Source organism: Amblyomma americanum, chromosome 10, assembly GCF_052857255.1.
Source record: "Amblyomma americanum isolate KBUSLIRL-KWMA chromosome 10, ASM5285725v1, whole genome shotgun sequence".
Classification (NCBI taxonomy): Eukaryota; Metazoa; Arthropoda; class Arachnida; order Ixodida; family Ixodidae; genus Amblyomma; species Amblyomma americanum.
Window position 1 is genome coordinate 18,434,360 of NC_135506.1, and position 16,906 is coordinate 18,451,265.

The 16,906-nt window shown below is 50.4% G+C and overlaps 1 protein-coding gene across 1 annotated transcript in view; it reads right to left on the reverse strand.

Annotated features, from left to right (window-relative positions):
• The window catches only part of LOC144108839 (uncharacterized), a 91,801-nt gene that overhangs the window by 36,850 nt on the left and 38,045 nt on the right, over nt 1-16,906 (reverse strand). The window contains exon 2 of the mRNA XM_077642030.1: nt 15,788-16,304. Within this exon, the coding sequence (XP_077498156.1) occupies nt 15,788-16,189 (402 nt within the window). The 5' untranslated portion in view covers nt 16,190-16,304. The remainder of the gene's footprint in view (nt 1-15,787; nt 16,305-16,906) is intronic.

Here is a 16,906-nt window from a genome sequence, read left to right on the forward strand (position 1 = left end):
ATCTCATTTCACGGATGCACCTGCCAGTCACCTGCGATGTCAATTTAAGGGACTAGCCGCGAGGTCATGAAAGCCAGTCGACGCCATTGGCTGGAAGGCCTCCTCTAAGAGGCACTCGCTGCTAAATTTTTGAGTTGTATCCGACTATAGAGGATATTTCCTCAGTGACTGAATCACACCTAAAAAAAGGATGCTCATGCACAAGAAACGCGCTGTAGCATTAGAAAGTTCATAAGTAGAGAACTTGTCACGCTAAATATCAGAGCGCAAAAACTTAGTTTTACTTCGAAATGTTCAGCCAGTGCCGTGCTCACTGCTTAGTAAGATGTCCATTAGTCACCTAATAGTCAAAGCCCAGGAATAAAAGACCGCCATTGGTTCGCTGGGTGATCGAATGGATTCCATGAGAAAGCACAGGTTAGCCGAAGGTGGCCAATAGTCAGGTGTGTCAGTGAAAGAAAGAACTCTGCGCGGATAGGGTGGCCGCAGAGGTCGCAAGACAAGAAGACTTTGTCCAGCAGTTTCCACAACCCGGCTTTTGGTGACGATGGCCAGTCAGCGCCTTTATCTCCGTCAAGCAGCACGAAAATTCCCTCGCGTCGATAGAACAGAAGGAACAACGAAGATGGAGTCGATAGAACAGAAGGAGCAAGAAAAAAAAAAGGCTAATAAAATGTAAGCTCTGGCAGGCGTAAGGCATAAACAGAGTCCTTACGCGTCATACATGCGCGCAGCGAGTTGTTCGTAGCGCGCGCGCGCAAGCACGCGTGAACTGGGCGCGGCGCGCGTCCAGCGCACATCGGGGCTGTGGTGCGCTGCTCCCATTCGGGCCGATGGACGCTAGCAGCGTGCGAATCAGCACCGCCAGGGGGCGCGGGTGTTCCATCAAGGGCCGTCATAATTTGGCATCCAGGAGAAGATTAGGGGGGCGCCACAATGACGGGGTGCTGCTCCCTTCCAGGTCACGTCGGACCCTGCGGATCTGGAGGAGGCGCCTCTGGCCAACACGCGTCCTAACACCACTCGGCGCGTACAGGGAACAATGGAAGGTCTCGAAAGCGCATGTACCGAATCTGCGCGGGCGTAATCCTCCCCTCTTTTACATCATGGAGTGGGGCACGGGCTACATATTGTAGCGGGTCGTATAAGGCTGTCGACCCAGGCCCAGAGAAAGACCTTTTCACGACCATAACCGTTACAAAATAAAAGTTGACCTCAGCTCTCAGGGCGGAGTTTAAGTTTAGCACCATTTGCCCCGACACGATTTAAGAAGAAAAAGTACAGTACCGGTTGTATCATCCACCTCTCTGCACGAAGTCCTGTATCTAGTCACAGTTCCTTTACTTCTTCAACCACATCTCCCTTTTCGAACTCCGCCTTCGTTTATTCTCTTTTTTCCTAAAAAAGAGAGCAACTTTCCGCATTTTTTCCCGTTTTGTATTATCTATCTCACACTTCGTTCACAGGAGGTAAATTTCCACTCCCGGCTATGGGGGGGAGTGGAGTAGTGCTCGGGCACTACCCAATGTCTGAGTGCGGGAAGACCCAGAACAGAGCATAATTGAAATGGTATTGTTCACATAATCCCGTCATAGATTCCTCGAACTTGTCGATGCTTGTCGGTATAAATACTTCCTCGATAAAAGATCCTGTAAAGAATTTTCTGCAATGCATTGTGCGTCAGATTTTCTCTGCGCCATTACACACTGACTTTGAGAAGGCAATGCCAACCAGTGGAGGTTGTCTAAAACTTTGTGTAGCACCTGCAAGACGGTACACACTCCTCGACAATAGTTTAACAGAACTACCTGACAAGAACCATTGCTACATCCCATGCAACACCGGTGCAGGTGATTACATGTCTTCTCTTTCTTTACCTATCTTTTTTTGCCCCTTCATTCGCCGACAAGGCAACTTTGAAAACGCTTAGCGCTGTATTCGCGCAGATGCGGGACACGAATACTACCAGTGGTCATGCGTACGACGTAGCCGTGAACATCCTTTTATATGCTGCAAGTCGCGCTCCTCAAATGAGCAGCAGCCATGCTGCTCTTTTTTCCTTTTATTCTTTATTTTACAGGGGCTGCAGCGCGCACGGGGTCATGGCGCGGCCCAGATGATGACGAGTTGAGTGACGCTTTCCCGCCAGTCTCCTCCCTTTTGCGCATGCGCTGCTTGCGCGCACAACGGTGGAAACGGTCCGGTACGTGCCAGGAACACCTTCAGAATGACGAGCCTTACATGCGTAATAGTCCACGCGCAGTCCATCATCAAGCAGGGACCGTTTCATTGTCCGGCACTTAATTCCAGTCCTTATAAGAGAAGAGCGCACGCTTTGACCTGACATTCGGGTCGGTGACTCCGCGCTCGCTGCAGTTTCTATAGTCGGATACAACTCAAGAACGCAGTGGCTTTTCCCTGTCAAAGGAATTCCTTCCAAACAATGGCGTCGGCCGATTCTCATGACTCTGCTAGCGTGACAATGCAGGGAGCCACACCACAATGGAGAGAGGGGTCTATCTTCGACCAGAGAGTGCAAGGATTACTCCTTTTCATTTACCCCTCCCTACATTGTCACGCTAGCAGGGTCATGAAAATCGGCCGACGCCATTGGCTTGAAGTGGGTCCTTTGACGGGGGAAAAACCGCTTCATTCTCAAGTTGTATCCGACTATAGGTGGGTTTTTCCGCATATTAAATATTTATTTTTCTCTCTCTGGTGGCTTATAACAGGCTTGCAAAAAACGTGCAGTGATCTGTGTGCCCATGGCAAGCCACAAACTGATCACTTATTGTCATGAAATGCAATCAAGAGGCGCTTGTGAATACATTTTTTGCCCCGTGTATTAATTTGCACACGTATGCCTGCGTTTTACGAGGCAACCCAGAGTAAATTTCCTTCATTGCTACGCTTTAATGTACAAAAAGTAATTTTGTTTTCACACTCGCCTGCCTAAATACGTACTTTAATATCTGGCGCCGCTTCAGACCGGTCATCAAATGCTTCTTCCCAGCTATAAAGGCAGCTATAAACGCGCTAATAAAAATATATGGCCTTACTCATTCCCTGTGGAAACACAGCGCCTACCTCGTGCCATACACGACTAATTTAAGCGGCCATTGCAGCTCGCGGAAAACCGCGCGATAAAAATCTCCGGATAAAACGCGACGAAGGAAAAAAAGTGGCGCCATAATCACAGACGAACAAAAAAGCGCGCGCTTTTTTGTTTTTTCTTTACACGACACGGGGCCACCAACGAAGAGGATGCAACGTCATCGTCGTTTCGGTTATCTCTCTATATATATTCACATCACAAGCGCACGGAAAGATAGCGCGCGCAAAGAAAAAAAAAAGATTGCGCAAACGAGGTCTTCTCCAGCAGCACGCATGCTTCTCCAGCGGCCACAAGTAATCCCTCTTCCGCCCACCAGAACAACATCACGCTTACAAGACTATAGCGAGTTTTTTTTATACAAGCTTTTTTTTGTTGCCCCTTCTTTTAACGGCACGCACGCACGCACGCGCGGACTCGCTGTCGCGCCCAAATTCGAGCGCACGCATGAAAAGCCTGGTCAAAGAGCCAGGCAGGCCAAGGCACATAACGGCGGTCGCGGGCACGAATCCCCGCGGCGTTCGAGTCGGAAGTAGTCTCAGCGAGCGCGCTTAGGAAAGGGGAGGTGAAGTCAGTGACCCTGAAATCGCTTCTTCCTTCCCCCTTTTTTTTCTTCTCTTCTGTCTTTCCTCCTCGCGTCGGCAGCTGTCGAGATCAAGACGGCGTCAAAACAGCGCGGACGCGCGCGCGCGCTTTACCTGCCCTTTACGCTACTGAACAAAAAGTATGAAGAAAAAAAAATGAAATTGCCGTTCTTTTTTTTACCTCTTCTTTCTTCATTTATTTATTTATTCTTTCTTTTTTTTGCATCTCGGTCGCTTCGCAATGTCGCCCTCCCCTCAGCGGAAGGCCGCTTGTTATGTGGGTTGCGGGGTTTCCGTGTTTCGTGGACTCAAGCAGTGTGTGCCCCGCCGGGGTCTCTCGGATGTCAAGTGCACCAAGTGTGTATAGTCCACGCGTGCGGGCCTCTCCCTTAAGCCTTTATGCCGGAAAAGAGGGGGAGGACGGCGGCGGAATTTCGTACATACGAGCAGGAAGTGTACGAAGTGTATAATAAGGATAAGACAGGCAAAAAAGAAACAAAAAAAATCAGGACACATGATTGAATGAAATGTGGAAACATTGGCGTGAGTAAACCACAACAGCAGCGATCACGACTGCCATGGACGTATACGAAGACGTCCCGCTGTTTGCCGATGCTCCGTTCTTCCTGCCGTGGCGACCTCTGCAGCTGCTTGCTGTCGCAACATCCACTTGAAGCAGGCAGGCACTGGTAGAGACACCTACGCCTATTTCCGCTCTTTTATGTTCGCAAGTGATCTTCGGGGCGTGCCGCTTTCCGGTCAAGAGTTGCTTTTCGAGAAGGTGTGCGCAGTGACTTGCGCAACATGACCGGGAGTTCACTGCACTGGTGGTGGTCGACGTTTCATCGACGAAAACCTATTACGGTGCTTCGTGCAGCGTGGCTTCCTTGTGTGGTCCGAAGGACAACCACCGGCCTTCCTCTGCCAAGCCCTCTATAGGGATGATGTACTGTGCTGACAGAAATAGGCCCGTTTCTTCGACTTGCTCACCAGTGAATGGGAAGCAAGGTAATAGATTAAAGGTTGTTACTCGTTTGAAACAGTCGTGTTCTACGCCGGACCTGCGAGCACGTTGCCAGCTAGATCTGTGTACACTCTTAGAGGAACTGCAGCTTGACATCACTCTTCGCTGATGCTCGGTGATGTCACAACGAGAAGCTGCCGGAGGAAGGCCACCGAAGTAGAGTTCACGAACGCTAGTCGCACGCACCTGCCCAACGTACACTCCCCGACATGGGAGTATCCTGAACCTCCCGACCTAGCACCCATCCCAGACCCCAACTGCCCCTAATCATGGAAAGCCGCTTTAACTGGCGCGGAGGAACAGCGATGGCTGATCGACCGGGCCTGAAGGATAGTTGCGGCCAATATAGCCCTGGAATAACGGTCCCATCCAAAGAGGTCACCATCAGAATCCAGGGAACAAAATTCACAGGGAATTCGAATTTCATTATGTGCTGACAATGCGACAGCATCAGCACCTGTTGATGCCTTTACCGGAAATGACGTCACTCCCGGTCTGGTGACGTCACTATCTTACCGTCAACGGGAATTCTCCCGTCTAATGACGTCACATCACTCCAGCCAATGGGTGAATTTAATGACCGACGACGCATTATCGCCCCATGGGACCTTTAGTAATTAGTAAAAGGTTTTTTAGTACCGCTACTACTACTATCCTACTATAACCATGCACAAGAAAAGAAGCAGTACTTAGTGAAACCAATCTTTTCTTATTATTTTTTTCGCAAAGACACCTCTGTGTGCCAAGTCCTCGAGGAATGAATTACGTTAATGAGCGTTGCAGCTATTTCAGCGCACAATCTCTCTCAGCCGAGTCCCTTTGATTTACTGGGACTGTGCCTCACGCGCCCTTAACCCAACCCCTCCCCCACGTAGACGTCAATCTCAACGTTCCCCGCTACGCGCAAGCGCTCGCGTCGCCGAGGGCGTGACGAGCGTCACGTTTTAGCGCGCCGGGCGCGCGACGCGGCGACGACGCCGCCATGGCTCCGGCAGACGCGCCAGACAGCCGGCGGCGCCGACACAACAACGGCGAGTCCGCGCGAATGGTCCGGTGCGTTCGCTCGCGTGCAGCAACCCACTGCGGAGGCAACGAACCGAGCAGTCCGCCTTTGTCCGCTCGTTTTGTTCGCGTGTTTGCGCAGCCGCTGCTCCCATCCCACTGCGACGCAAGGTCCACCCGGAGCCTTCCACGGCCTGCTTGGCATGGCTTGGCTGGGCTAGGCTAGGCTAGGCTAGAATCCGGCCTGGAGAACTCAACCAGGGCGCCGGTGCGTGTTGCCATGGCGGCGACAGGCGGACGCCTTTACACAGATTTTACAACACGATATCCCGTGAACGATCGGTTTGAACAGCACAGGCTTGTTCCTGCCGGACTTCTTGGCTTCGACTCGCCGGCAGGCGAGACAGTGCAAACATAATCGGCGGAATGGTTGCACAGGTGGTACAAACTCCGTCCATCATTTGTTATATTCGCTAGCTGAAAGGTGCTTCAACCGCGTTAACCCTATCCCGGATGTCTCCCCACTTGTATCTCCTCTTTGTTGGCAGTTTTCGTGTGCTTTCTAAGACCCTTTCCTGCTCGCTTTTTACTCGTTCGGACGCTGGAGGCAATCGGTACCGCGCTTCAGGCTCGGCCGTGCCGAATTCCTCGCTCAATACCTGATCACTTTTGTTTTCTTTTTTTACGCACACGGATGCTGACAACCGGAGCACAGCGCGTCTATGTCTGGCGGCTCCTAAGCCCCGCGGCAAAAAAGCCGACAGAGTTTGTTTGCTGCGGGAATTAATGCCGGATGGCTGCATCCTCGAGAGCGTGAGAAAGTCAAACCTTCCCTGCTGCACAACGCGCTGAGGCTACACTGCTAGGCGAAAACGTCGAAAGCCCGGATTCGAGCTCCGGACAGAGCCTGGCAGATTCCTGGATACACAACTTCCTTTCTCACATAGTGCGTGCCTGCGCGCGTTTTTCCTTTTGATCTTCCGCGTGTGTGTAAATATCGCGTCCTGCTACTTTTCACTACATATTTTTTCATTCGTTCCTCGACTCACTTCATCAATCTTTGTCGATTTGCTTTGCACTGAATTCAGTCCCGCTTTCGGGCGGCTGCGCGAAACCCGGCTCCAGCCTCGCTTCTTTTTCTTCTCCGCATAGAACCTCCTCTTTTTGAGCTGCAGCAAAGGGAAAGAATCAACAAGGTCCCCCCGTCCCTGCTTCGCCAGAATATAAGCTCAGGTTGCAGTTGGCTCCTGCACTTTCACAGCTCACGAGTTGCAATGTTTGATTTAATGTATATGTATATAAAAAATGAAACTGCATGCAAGTAAGAAGAGCAGTAACAGCCGAAACGTCACGGTATACCCCTGGCTATAGATGCGAGCGCCAGTGAAATCCAATACACCAACCACGGATGTCTCCAGCTTCGCGTTCGTATACACCCCCCCCCCCCCCCCCCCCTCACGTGGTCAAAGTTAAAACAGCAGCTCGGCTGACGACGTGCGCTTCTCGACTTTCCCAGGCTGTCGACTGACTACACGCCGTTGCGTTGAGGAGCGACACAGAAAAGCTGAAGAGCCCGGGACGAAACAAAAAGAAAGAAAGAAAGAAAGAAAGAAAGAAAGAAAGAAAGAAAGAAAGAAAGAAAGAAAGAAAGAAAGAAAGAAAGAAAGAAAGAAAGAAAGAAAGAGAATCCGTCCATCCAGACATCCAAGGAAAGCCAACACCGGCTGTCTACAGTCTACTAGGAGGTGGTGTTGGGCGAAGCCAGAAGTGTGTGCGTGTGTGCTGACGTAGAGGCGGTGAGGGGGTGACTGTGTGGACCAACTTTGTGGCGGCTAGCGTTCTCAGGCGCGTGATTTATGAAGCCCCGCGCAGGCTTGTCATGAGAAGGAGAGAGGGAGAGAGACTCACGTCAGGCACTCGAAACAGGGAGCGTGTTAGCTCTCACCCAGTTTAGGACTGTACAACGGAAGCTTCTGCGCGTCTAACGGCAGGGCCTGCGGAAAGCTACCGTAGCTACGGCTTTAACGTTGTCTTATCGCGTTGTTTTTGTTTTTTTTTTGTTAACTTCCACCCGTGTTAGGTGTCTTTGGATGCGACAAAGCCGCTTCAAAGCTAGACTTCATTCATTGTCCGCCTGAAAGTCATTGACTCGTTTCTTAAGACCCTCACCTGAGCCACGTATGACAAAAAGAAAACTAGATGCTTTTAACAATCCAACCATTGCTAGGGAAGAAAAAACACAGTTAAAAAAACACCGTCCTGACTCACTGATGGCGCGTATCTTGGGAGACCACAGCGCTTCGAGGCGACAAAGAAGGCTCGAATCAACCAAACCGTCAGCGATCGAAAGTTGATATTTTGAAAGCGAAAAAAAAAATAATCGGAAAGAAACGAATTCAGGGAGGTAGCTGACCACCGGTCCACAAACACAAACCCATAAAAGAAGCACCAGCGTCAAAACCACGGCGACGCACGAGAACCTAGCTAGCCATAGAAAACAAAAATTAAAAAAAAAAACCGTACCCGCCGCGGTGGCTCAGTGGTTAGGGCGCTCGACTACTGATCCGGAGTTCCCGGGTTCGAACCCGACCGCGGCGGCTGCGTTTTTATGGAGGAAAAACGCTAAGGCGCCCGTGTGCTGTGCGATGTCAGTGCACGTTAAAGATCCCCAGGTGGTCGAAATTATTCCGGAGCCTTCCACTGCGGCACCCCTTTCTTCATTTCCTCTTTCACTCCCTCCCTTATCCCTTCCCTTACGACGCGGTTCAGGTGTCCGCCAATACATGAGACAGATACTGCGCCATTTCCTTTCCCCAAAAACCAATTATTATTATAAAAAAAACCGTCTACACGCGGTAAAGAAACAGCGTCTCGCATATGCAAACGAGTATGAACAGCCGAAAAAGAAAACATTCATACGGAGCTGCCGACCCACCACGCCGACTAGGCTCGACAGAGGAACCCCTCTGTGTGAGCGTCACTCCAAAGGCGTTGGTGGTTGCTGCCCGTGCTGCTGCGAGTCGGCCGTCAGTGTCTACTCGGACCAAGGAAAATAAACGAACGAGTCCGACACGAGCGAGGAACAGACCGGGCAGACGAAAAGGAAAGGGCTGCCACCGTAGCGGCGTTGGCCACGAGCTTTTCCACGCTACGAAAGGGGGTTCTTAGTATTCTCTATATTTTTTACTTCATCTGAGAATTACTAACGAGAAATTATTAAAAGGCTCATCGGCAGTGAAACCAGATGTCCAGAATAATTGGCGTCCCAAAATCCGGTGACTGGCAAATAAACATAAAATTCCTTCCGAAGGTGCGGAGATTGAACCCGGGAATTTCATATTGCGAAGCGAGCGCCCAACCCATAGGGCATAAAATCGTGTTGCTTCTACGCGGACATGACTTTATGATCATGCCTCATGACTTTATGCTAACGAGAAGGCGTGTCATTAAAAAGGAAAAAAAGCATGTTTTTAAAAATATAAAAATAAAAAGGGAATAATAAATAAAAAAGAGGCGTTCGCAATAAAAGCCCGTAAGTGTAATCTTAAGTGTCCACCGTAATTTTCTCCTTTGCCGAAACGACACGGCAGTTGCACGTAACAGTGCAGTGACTTCAGTCACGTGCTCCACTGGAGTCCATAACTGCGGCACCTATAAGTACTCGCACCGAGAAAAAAAAAGGACTTGGGTTCACTTCCATTAGTAGTTTCGCTGCAAGGAGGAGTTGTGTTGCGTTGTGTTTAATGGCGCATAAGCATCTAAGGCTATCAGGCGCCAAGCTCAAGGTATAAGGATTTTTTTTTCTGCAGATTTTTATGAAGATGAAAAATTATGGCGGTGTAGAGAGCTTGAAAAGGTATTTCCTTCAACGTAGTATTCAGAGCAAAAACAAGATTTATAAATGGCTAACATTAAAGGTTGCAAAGGAGGTCGGGTAACCTCATCAGCCGTCCTTGGCTGGGCAAGGGCTGGAGGCCCCCAACCAATCAAAACAAAAGCAACCTCAGCCCTTTCCTCCGGAATGAGAAAGTGGTTGAGGTGTACTAAAACACAAAGAGACCATTGGATAAAAATTTTTTGAGCCTCTTGAGAAGTCCGGTGGAGAACCCACAGCTGGAAATCGGCGCAAGCCCTGCCCGTGTGTTCTCTTATCCTGGTAAGTCTCCGCGTGGCGCTCCGCTAACCTGTGAAACACACCGACTCTATGCGAAATGCTCTCCTACTCCCAACTAATCCATCCGATTCACAGCCGGCATGTATGGCGAACAAGCCTCCGTGCTGTACGAAGAACGCGTACACTGTCGTCGAGAGTTTCTAGAATGCGTGTCTCTCTGAGCACTAACGGCGGCCCTTGTTTTCACATTTTCACAATTACAGGTTTCTGTAGAACGCCAGGCTTCCGCAAAATATTTCGCAGAAAGAAGCTAATAAATAAGATCCGAGACACTAACGCGGCGATCCTTATCTCTTTGCAACCCGACTTCTCGAACCACTCAAGGAGTCGTTTCTCAGAGTCGTCCCCACTCAAAACACCAGCGCGTGACAAGTGACGTCACCGAACAAGGGAATAGTCTTGTACGGAAAGCGGGACCGAGCGCCACCCAAGCGTCACGTGTCTGACACGTCACGCGTCTCTTTTCCCGTCTCTTTTGCTTTATGGAGTTCTTGACTCTCAAGACAGAACACTCCATCCGTTGGACAAAAACCACCCCTCTCTGCCTCCACGCGCCTGGAACGAACCGCTGCACGCACCGTTACGCCCGCAGCAGGAGGAGGAGGAGGACAGGCATCGAGATTGATAGACCAGATAAAGCCTCGACTTCCTCACTCCTAACCACTCCCGCCTACGCGGCGGCGCGGTACAGTTAGAGAGGCAGCCGGGGGCCAACAACCACCCCCAAACCTCATACCATGGCTCCTTCTGGCGCCGCTGGCCCTCGGTAACTTTTCTTCACACGTCCTTGCGTCCGAACACGTTTCTCGGCCGCAAGGAGTCGCCCCTTACCACCCCTCCTCACGCTTCTTCTACACGCTGCGGCCGTCCTGCGCCAACGCATCGAATTCAATATGCGCGCTGCGTGCGCTGCACATCGCCGCAAGAACCAGCTGGACGAATAGCACGGGCGGAGACGGTGCTTTTGATTCATTCTTCCCTTCTAGTTATTTTTTCACACGCGAATGTCTCACGGCGCAGCGGCTCTCGAGAGACTTCCAGAAGGGGAGAGACACCCGGTTCGGCGGCGGCGGCGGGGTTCAACCGGTTCAACCGTGTCCCGGTGAAGGCAGGCGTAACGAAGTCGTGCCGGCAGCGTGATGGACGCCGAGTTGCCGCCGCCGCGGACATGCGCCGAGAAGGTCTCGCTTCCAGTTACGTCCGCAGACGCGGACCGTGGCTACGCGGAGGGCTGCGCGCGTACTGCACGCGAGCTACCGAGCGGTGATCGCAGAGGTGTCCATGCCGACCAATGGAGGAGATGCCGCGCGCGGACGCAATTACGTGCAGCATCGGTGTTTATATCGGTGCCTGAACCGGCACCTGAACAAGATTATAAAGTGGCACCCAAAACAAGCATCTAAGTCGACGCCGAAAAACAGCAACGGCGGTATTTAAATGTACCCGCCGCGGTGGCTCAGTGGTTAGGGCGCTCGACTACTGATCCGGAGTTCCCGGGTTCGAACCCGACCGTGGCGGCTGCGTTTTTATGGAGGAAAAACGCTAAGGCGCCCGTGTGCTGTGCGATGTCAGTGCACGTTAAAGATCCCCAGGCGGTCGAAATTATTCCGGAGCCCTCCACTACGGCACCTCTTTCTTCCTTTCTTCTTTCACTCCCTCCTTTATCCCTTCCCTTACGGCGCGGTTCAGGTGTCCAACGATATATGAGACAGATACTGCGCCATTTCCTTTCCCCAAAACCAATTATTATTATTTAAATGCACCACTGGCTAAGAAATATTAATCAGATTCACGTATATACCTGACGCCAGTGAGAGGTATCGCTGATACGGTGTGGTCGCTGTTGCTGTGTTCTATCTTTCAACTTGCTCGAAGTGAAGTGGAAGCTACTAGCATAAGCCTGTGTGCACGAGAACATCTTAATGCGCACTTTTTTTTATATTATCACGACGCGTTGCAAGCATTCAACTAGCTCATCAACGCAATTTCATCGCAGTGACCCATTCGCTTTCAAAACACATGTAGCTGTTCTGTGAACACAAATGATGTTAACTGTCAGACCTATTGCCAAGAAGCTCTGCTATTCTTGCTGTTTATTCCTGTATACCGTTATCGACGCACGATGCTATCATTTTCAACTATTCGCGGTTACCTATCCAATCGCACGTTCTTCCGTTATAGCGCGGCCGAAAATCGCAGTCGTTCGATCGATGACTTTGCGAGTGCGCCTTTAACTGCCCAGTGCCAAGGGGCATGGATCATAGTGGCTGATGAATATGTTGACAAATATTAATTGACTTATAAATGAAGTTTGTTACGTCCTCTACCTCGCTTGCATTTACGCAGTTAACCTCGGTGCTGTGCTGCAGCAAATTTTGGCAGTTCCGACCAGTTACGTGCAGTGGAGTGGTTGCCGCGCCTGCAAATCTATCGCAAGCGCATGTATTTTGGCGCGCGATGTCGCCAAAAATTTGCCGGGCCACAGTCCCGAAGGAAACTGCTGTGTTGTGTTGTGTTGGGTTTTATGGCGCATAAGCAACTAAGGCCATCATGCGCCAAGCTCGAGGTATAGGAGAAATCTCTGGATGATTTTATAGATACGTGAAAAACGTCGGTGGTGCCGAAGGCAACTGCGTTTTCGGAATTCTAAGAACTGACATGAATATTACTTACCGTTTGCTACACGCCTGTCAATCAATAAGGGACTAATAGCAATATTTAATTATTCAATATTAGTTTGGCAGCTTACTAGTTAGCACGTCTTCGCTGTACCCTGATGTCTACACCGCTGACAGTGCTATGTCGAAAAAAATATCACTCTTCTAACTCAGAAAGCCTATTTTTAAAAACTGCAGAACATCTTAGGTGAAACACCCCGAGTAGCGACGCGAAGGCGGAAACGGAAAGAAACAGTGAACAGCAAAAGGCAACAAAGGAGAGAGGAAAAGGTGGCAGTGGAAAACAGAGAGAGAAAGACGAATTCAACGAAACCGTGCAGCCCATGTTACGCCGGTGTCCAAGTCCTCAGCATCTGGGAATTCAAAGAAAGGTGTGAATAAGTTTTCCTTTTTACCCTCCTCCGTTGCTTCTCTCATTTCCCCTCGTTGGCGTTCTCAGAAGCGCGGAAACAAAAAGCTGGTTACGCGGTGCTAAAGATGAGCTCAGTGGAAGCCTTTCCTGACCGCAAACGTGGTCTATTCCGTGACGCCGGTTGCGACTGATGCGGCATCCGTTCCTAAAGGTGCGACGTGCAGATCGCTTGCGTTGAATGAAGATGACCCACCGTGGCGACTCACTTGTTAAGGATTGGGGTTCAATCTCGCCTCAAAAATTTCTTTAGAGGATCTATAGATTGTTCATAGACTTTGGCCTATAGACTCTACAGATTGTCTACAGACAGATCCTAGAGACAATGTGTAGACAATACATAGCTTTATGGTCATACACTTTCAGCCCATTTTCGTCTATGGACTGTGAACAGACAAAAAATATTTATGGGAAAGCAGTAGAGTTTATATAATATAAAGTCTATAGACCACTTTTATAAGCGCTGACACCGGCGGCCGCATTCCGATGAAAGCGAAACGCAAAAGGCGCCCCCTTCCACCCCGCGCGCTGTGCGATGTCATCCCATATGGTTGAAATTACTCCGATGCCCTCCACTGTGGCGTTTCTTTCTCTCTTCTTTCTCTCATTCGCTCCCCCTCTCGACATGGTTGAGGTGTCCACCGAGAAGTGAGACATATAACCAATTTCATTCAGTCCTTCCCGTTCACGCCTCACCCCTTCCCGAGCCGCGGATGTGGTCACAGAAGCACACGCACCCCGCAGGGTGTTACCGCCGTCAGAACTGACCTATTTAAATACTCCTTCCCTCGCACCGTTACTGAATGGAATGCTTTACCTTTAACAACACTTTAACGGCTTTGTGTTTCGAATTTTCTTTGGTGTTGTTGTGTATATTCATGTTGCATTGTATTTCCCCTCTCGCTAGGGCCCAGAAGGGCCTGCAGTATTCTGTAAATAAATAATAAATAATAACGCCCATCGCCCTGCCGCCAGCACCGCTGTCTTTCTCCTGCTAGAACAAACCGGTGGTACAATTTTACTACGAACCAAATCCAGCCTCCCACGCCCTCGCCGGCCAGCCAGCGCGCCGCATAGAAAACAAGCGCAGTGCACTCGCGTTAATTCGAACTTCCAGTTCATTCGAACTCAGCCCAATCCCAACAAATTTTCGGCGCCCATTCGACCTTTATCTTTTCTACGGTCGGCGTTGACCCCTGGATGAACCTGGCTCACTCCGGCAACATCTTCAAGCCCCTTGCGCATGCGCACATTTCCATCCGCCCACGGCTCTTCACCGACGCATCGTGACCGGTTCGAGCAAAAGGGGCCCCTATTATTTGTTTTCTTCGCTGCAGTGGCGGCCGCGCCGAAATACCCCTCCCTTCCTGGACCCGCACAGACCTGTCGCCGCGGGCGTTATGTCTGTATATATTTTATACACACACGCAAGCTCTGGCCTGATCTCTGACTCACCGGTGGCTTGTGTGGGTATAGGTAAATCGCGATGTGCGCCGCCCATCACCGAGAAGCATGCCAAGGGGAGCTAGCCGTTCCTCGGTCATTTTTTTGTTTGTTTATAATAAAGTAGAGAGGCCAGCCGATGCTCCTTAGTTCGGATTTAGCAACGTGAACGTAGCCGAAAAAAATTAGAAAAAAAACAGGCCAGGTCATCTCCTTGTTCGCCGAGGATCGCTCAGCCTTTCGGAGGTCTATATAGAGACGCCCGAAACAAAAAAAGATAATGGAGTGCGCGTACGCCTTGACCTCACATCAACAACGGGGTATAGGAGAAATATGTATATATAGAGGCGGATGTCTCGGTTTATGGGCCTCCTTCGCTGGAAGGAGAGGATGCTCGCAAAACACGCGTTCGCGTGCTGTATACATGTTCACCCTAAAATAGAGAGGTATACATACGTGTTCGTGCATATACGGCGATAACCATAGATCCTGAAGCAGGCTAAACCTGCATGCCAATATTTGCTGCGTGCGCGTGAACCGCGTTCGTGTGTAATACATGGCTCGTATAGAAGGGCGATCGTTGGAAGCTGAGGTCACCGATACTGCAGTGAGCTTGCAATTTCGGGCTCGCCGCAAGTGACCGCACTTGAAATTCACGCCAAATGCCAAGGGGAAGGAACTCTTAGTTGCGTAGCGTGTTAACACTATATCACCAGCGCTTCGTCCTCTTGTTCGAAGCGGAACAGTTAGATGCACCGGAGTCGGCATGTACATGATTATAACATCGGCATTGAAAAGCACACCATGTTCTCAAAATAAGCAACGAGGGCGCATGAAGGTATGTGAAAAAAAAACTACTCCGCACAGCTTTCTCTGCTTTGTTGACACGTATGAGGACAGTCGCATTGAGAAACCTCGTATACGTCGTCTTGTATGCTGGCTTGTCGCCGCAAATCGGGCGCTGGGCATGCATACATGCATGCCATTGAAATGCACCGACACACTGAAATGCACAGAGAATCAAACACTCGCTTGATCAATGGGATAATCATCACACTCAAGCTTTACTCCCGTGGGAAAGATGAACATCTGGCCTCGGAGGCATTTGCGCCTATCCCATGCAAGCGGAAGCAAGTGGCATCTTGACGTCAATGGAATTCGAGCCTAGAACGTCCTAAGCATATGGTCTGCCACTAGGCCTTTGAAGCGACACCCTTGTCAACAAATAACTTCTTATGACCTCCTTTTCCGGTAAGAGTCATTTTGTCATTTTTTTATGAATTGGCTATTTTCCCCTGATATTATACATATCGCGATAAAACAGAGCCCCACGATGTCAAGATAGTGGACTTGGGACTCACGTTCACGTGGTCGTTGACGTGCTTCTCGTCCCGGTCCAGGAGGTTGAGGCCGATGGTGAGCGTCTCGACGCACGACGGGGAGCGCTTGTGGGAGGCCTTCTTCTCTTTCTTCTCTTTCTTGTCCTTCTTCTTGTCCTTGCCCTTCTTGTCCTTCTTGGAGGTGCCCTCGGCGTCCGACTCGCCAGCCTCCTTGCCTCCGGCGTCCGAGCCCGGCTCGGCCGTGGCCGCGTTAGAGTCCTCGCCCTTGGAGCCGGAGTCAGTGCCCTTGACCTCCAGCTCGATCTTCTCCTTGGCGTCCTCGACCTTGACGTCGCCGCCGCCCACGTCTTCGAGCAGGGGCAACGTGGACTCGTTCAGGTTGGCCCGCGAGCCGGACCGGGAACTCTTGTCCTTGGACTCCATGGCGCCCTCAGCTGTCGGTGCACGTCTGGGATAGGCTTAAGAGGGTCGAGAGCTTGGTCGACAGGTACCCACTGGGTTCTTGAAGGTTCCTGAGGGTTGCTGAGGGCGGATGTGCCTGCACAAACAAGGAAAACGAAACAATCGATACACAGTCTGCAGGTGAAGGACCTGGAAGCTTCTGAAAGTTTCTTTGTCTGGCTTAAAGGTTCAATGAGGACAAGTGAGCGCAATGCATTTCCTGAACATTTTACATCACAGAAAGGGGGACCAATCGGGTTTTGCCATAGAAAAGTTCTTGCTTGAGGATGATGATAACACTGGCTGCGATGTGGGCTTTACGAGAAACATCGAAAAGGATCTGCACAGTGGTGGTCTAGCATGCATAACTGGAAGTCGCCAGGCCTCAATGACCTCCAATTTTTCCTTTTGAACACCATCCGAGGCGGCGTTGCTCAAGCTAGTTTCCTAAATGCATCCCTTCATTTAACTCTTGACTACGTCCTCCGGATGTTCCATTTTGTCACAGCAAGACCACCGGTTGCCAGTTCAGACCCTTACGTGCGCTTCATATCTCCAATTCCGCCGAAAACAAGGTACATACAGGCAAATAGGTTAGACAACAGAGTCGTCCGTCACCATTTCGGTTTCTCTTGACCAACGCAGCCGAGCCTAAACCCAACACACGCGATCGCTCGACTCAGTGCTTAACCAGAACTC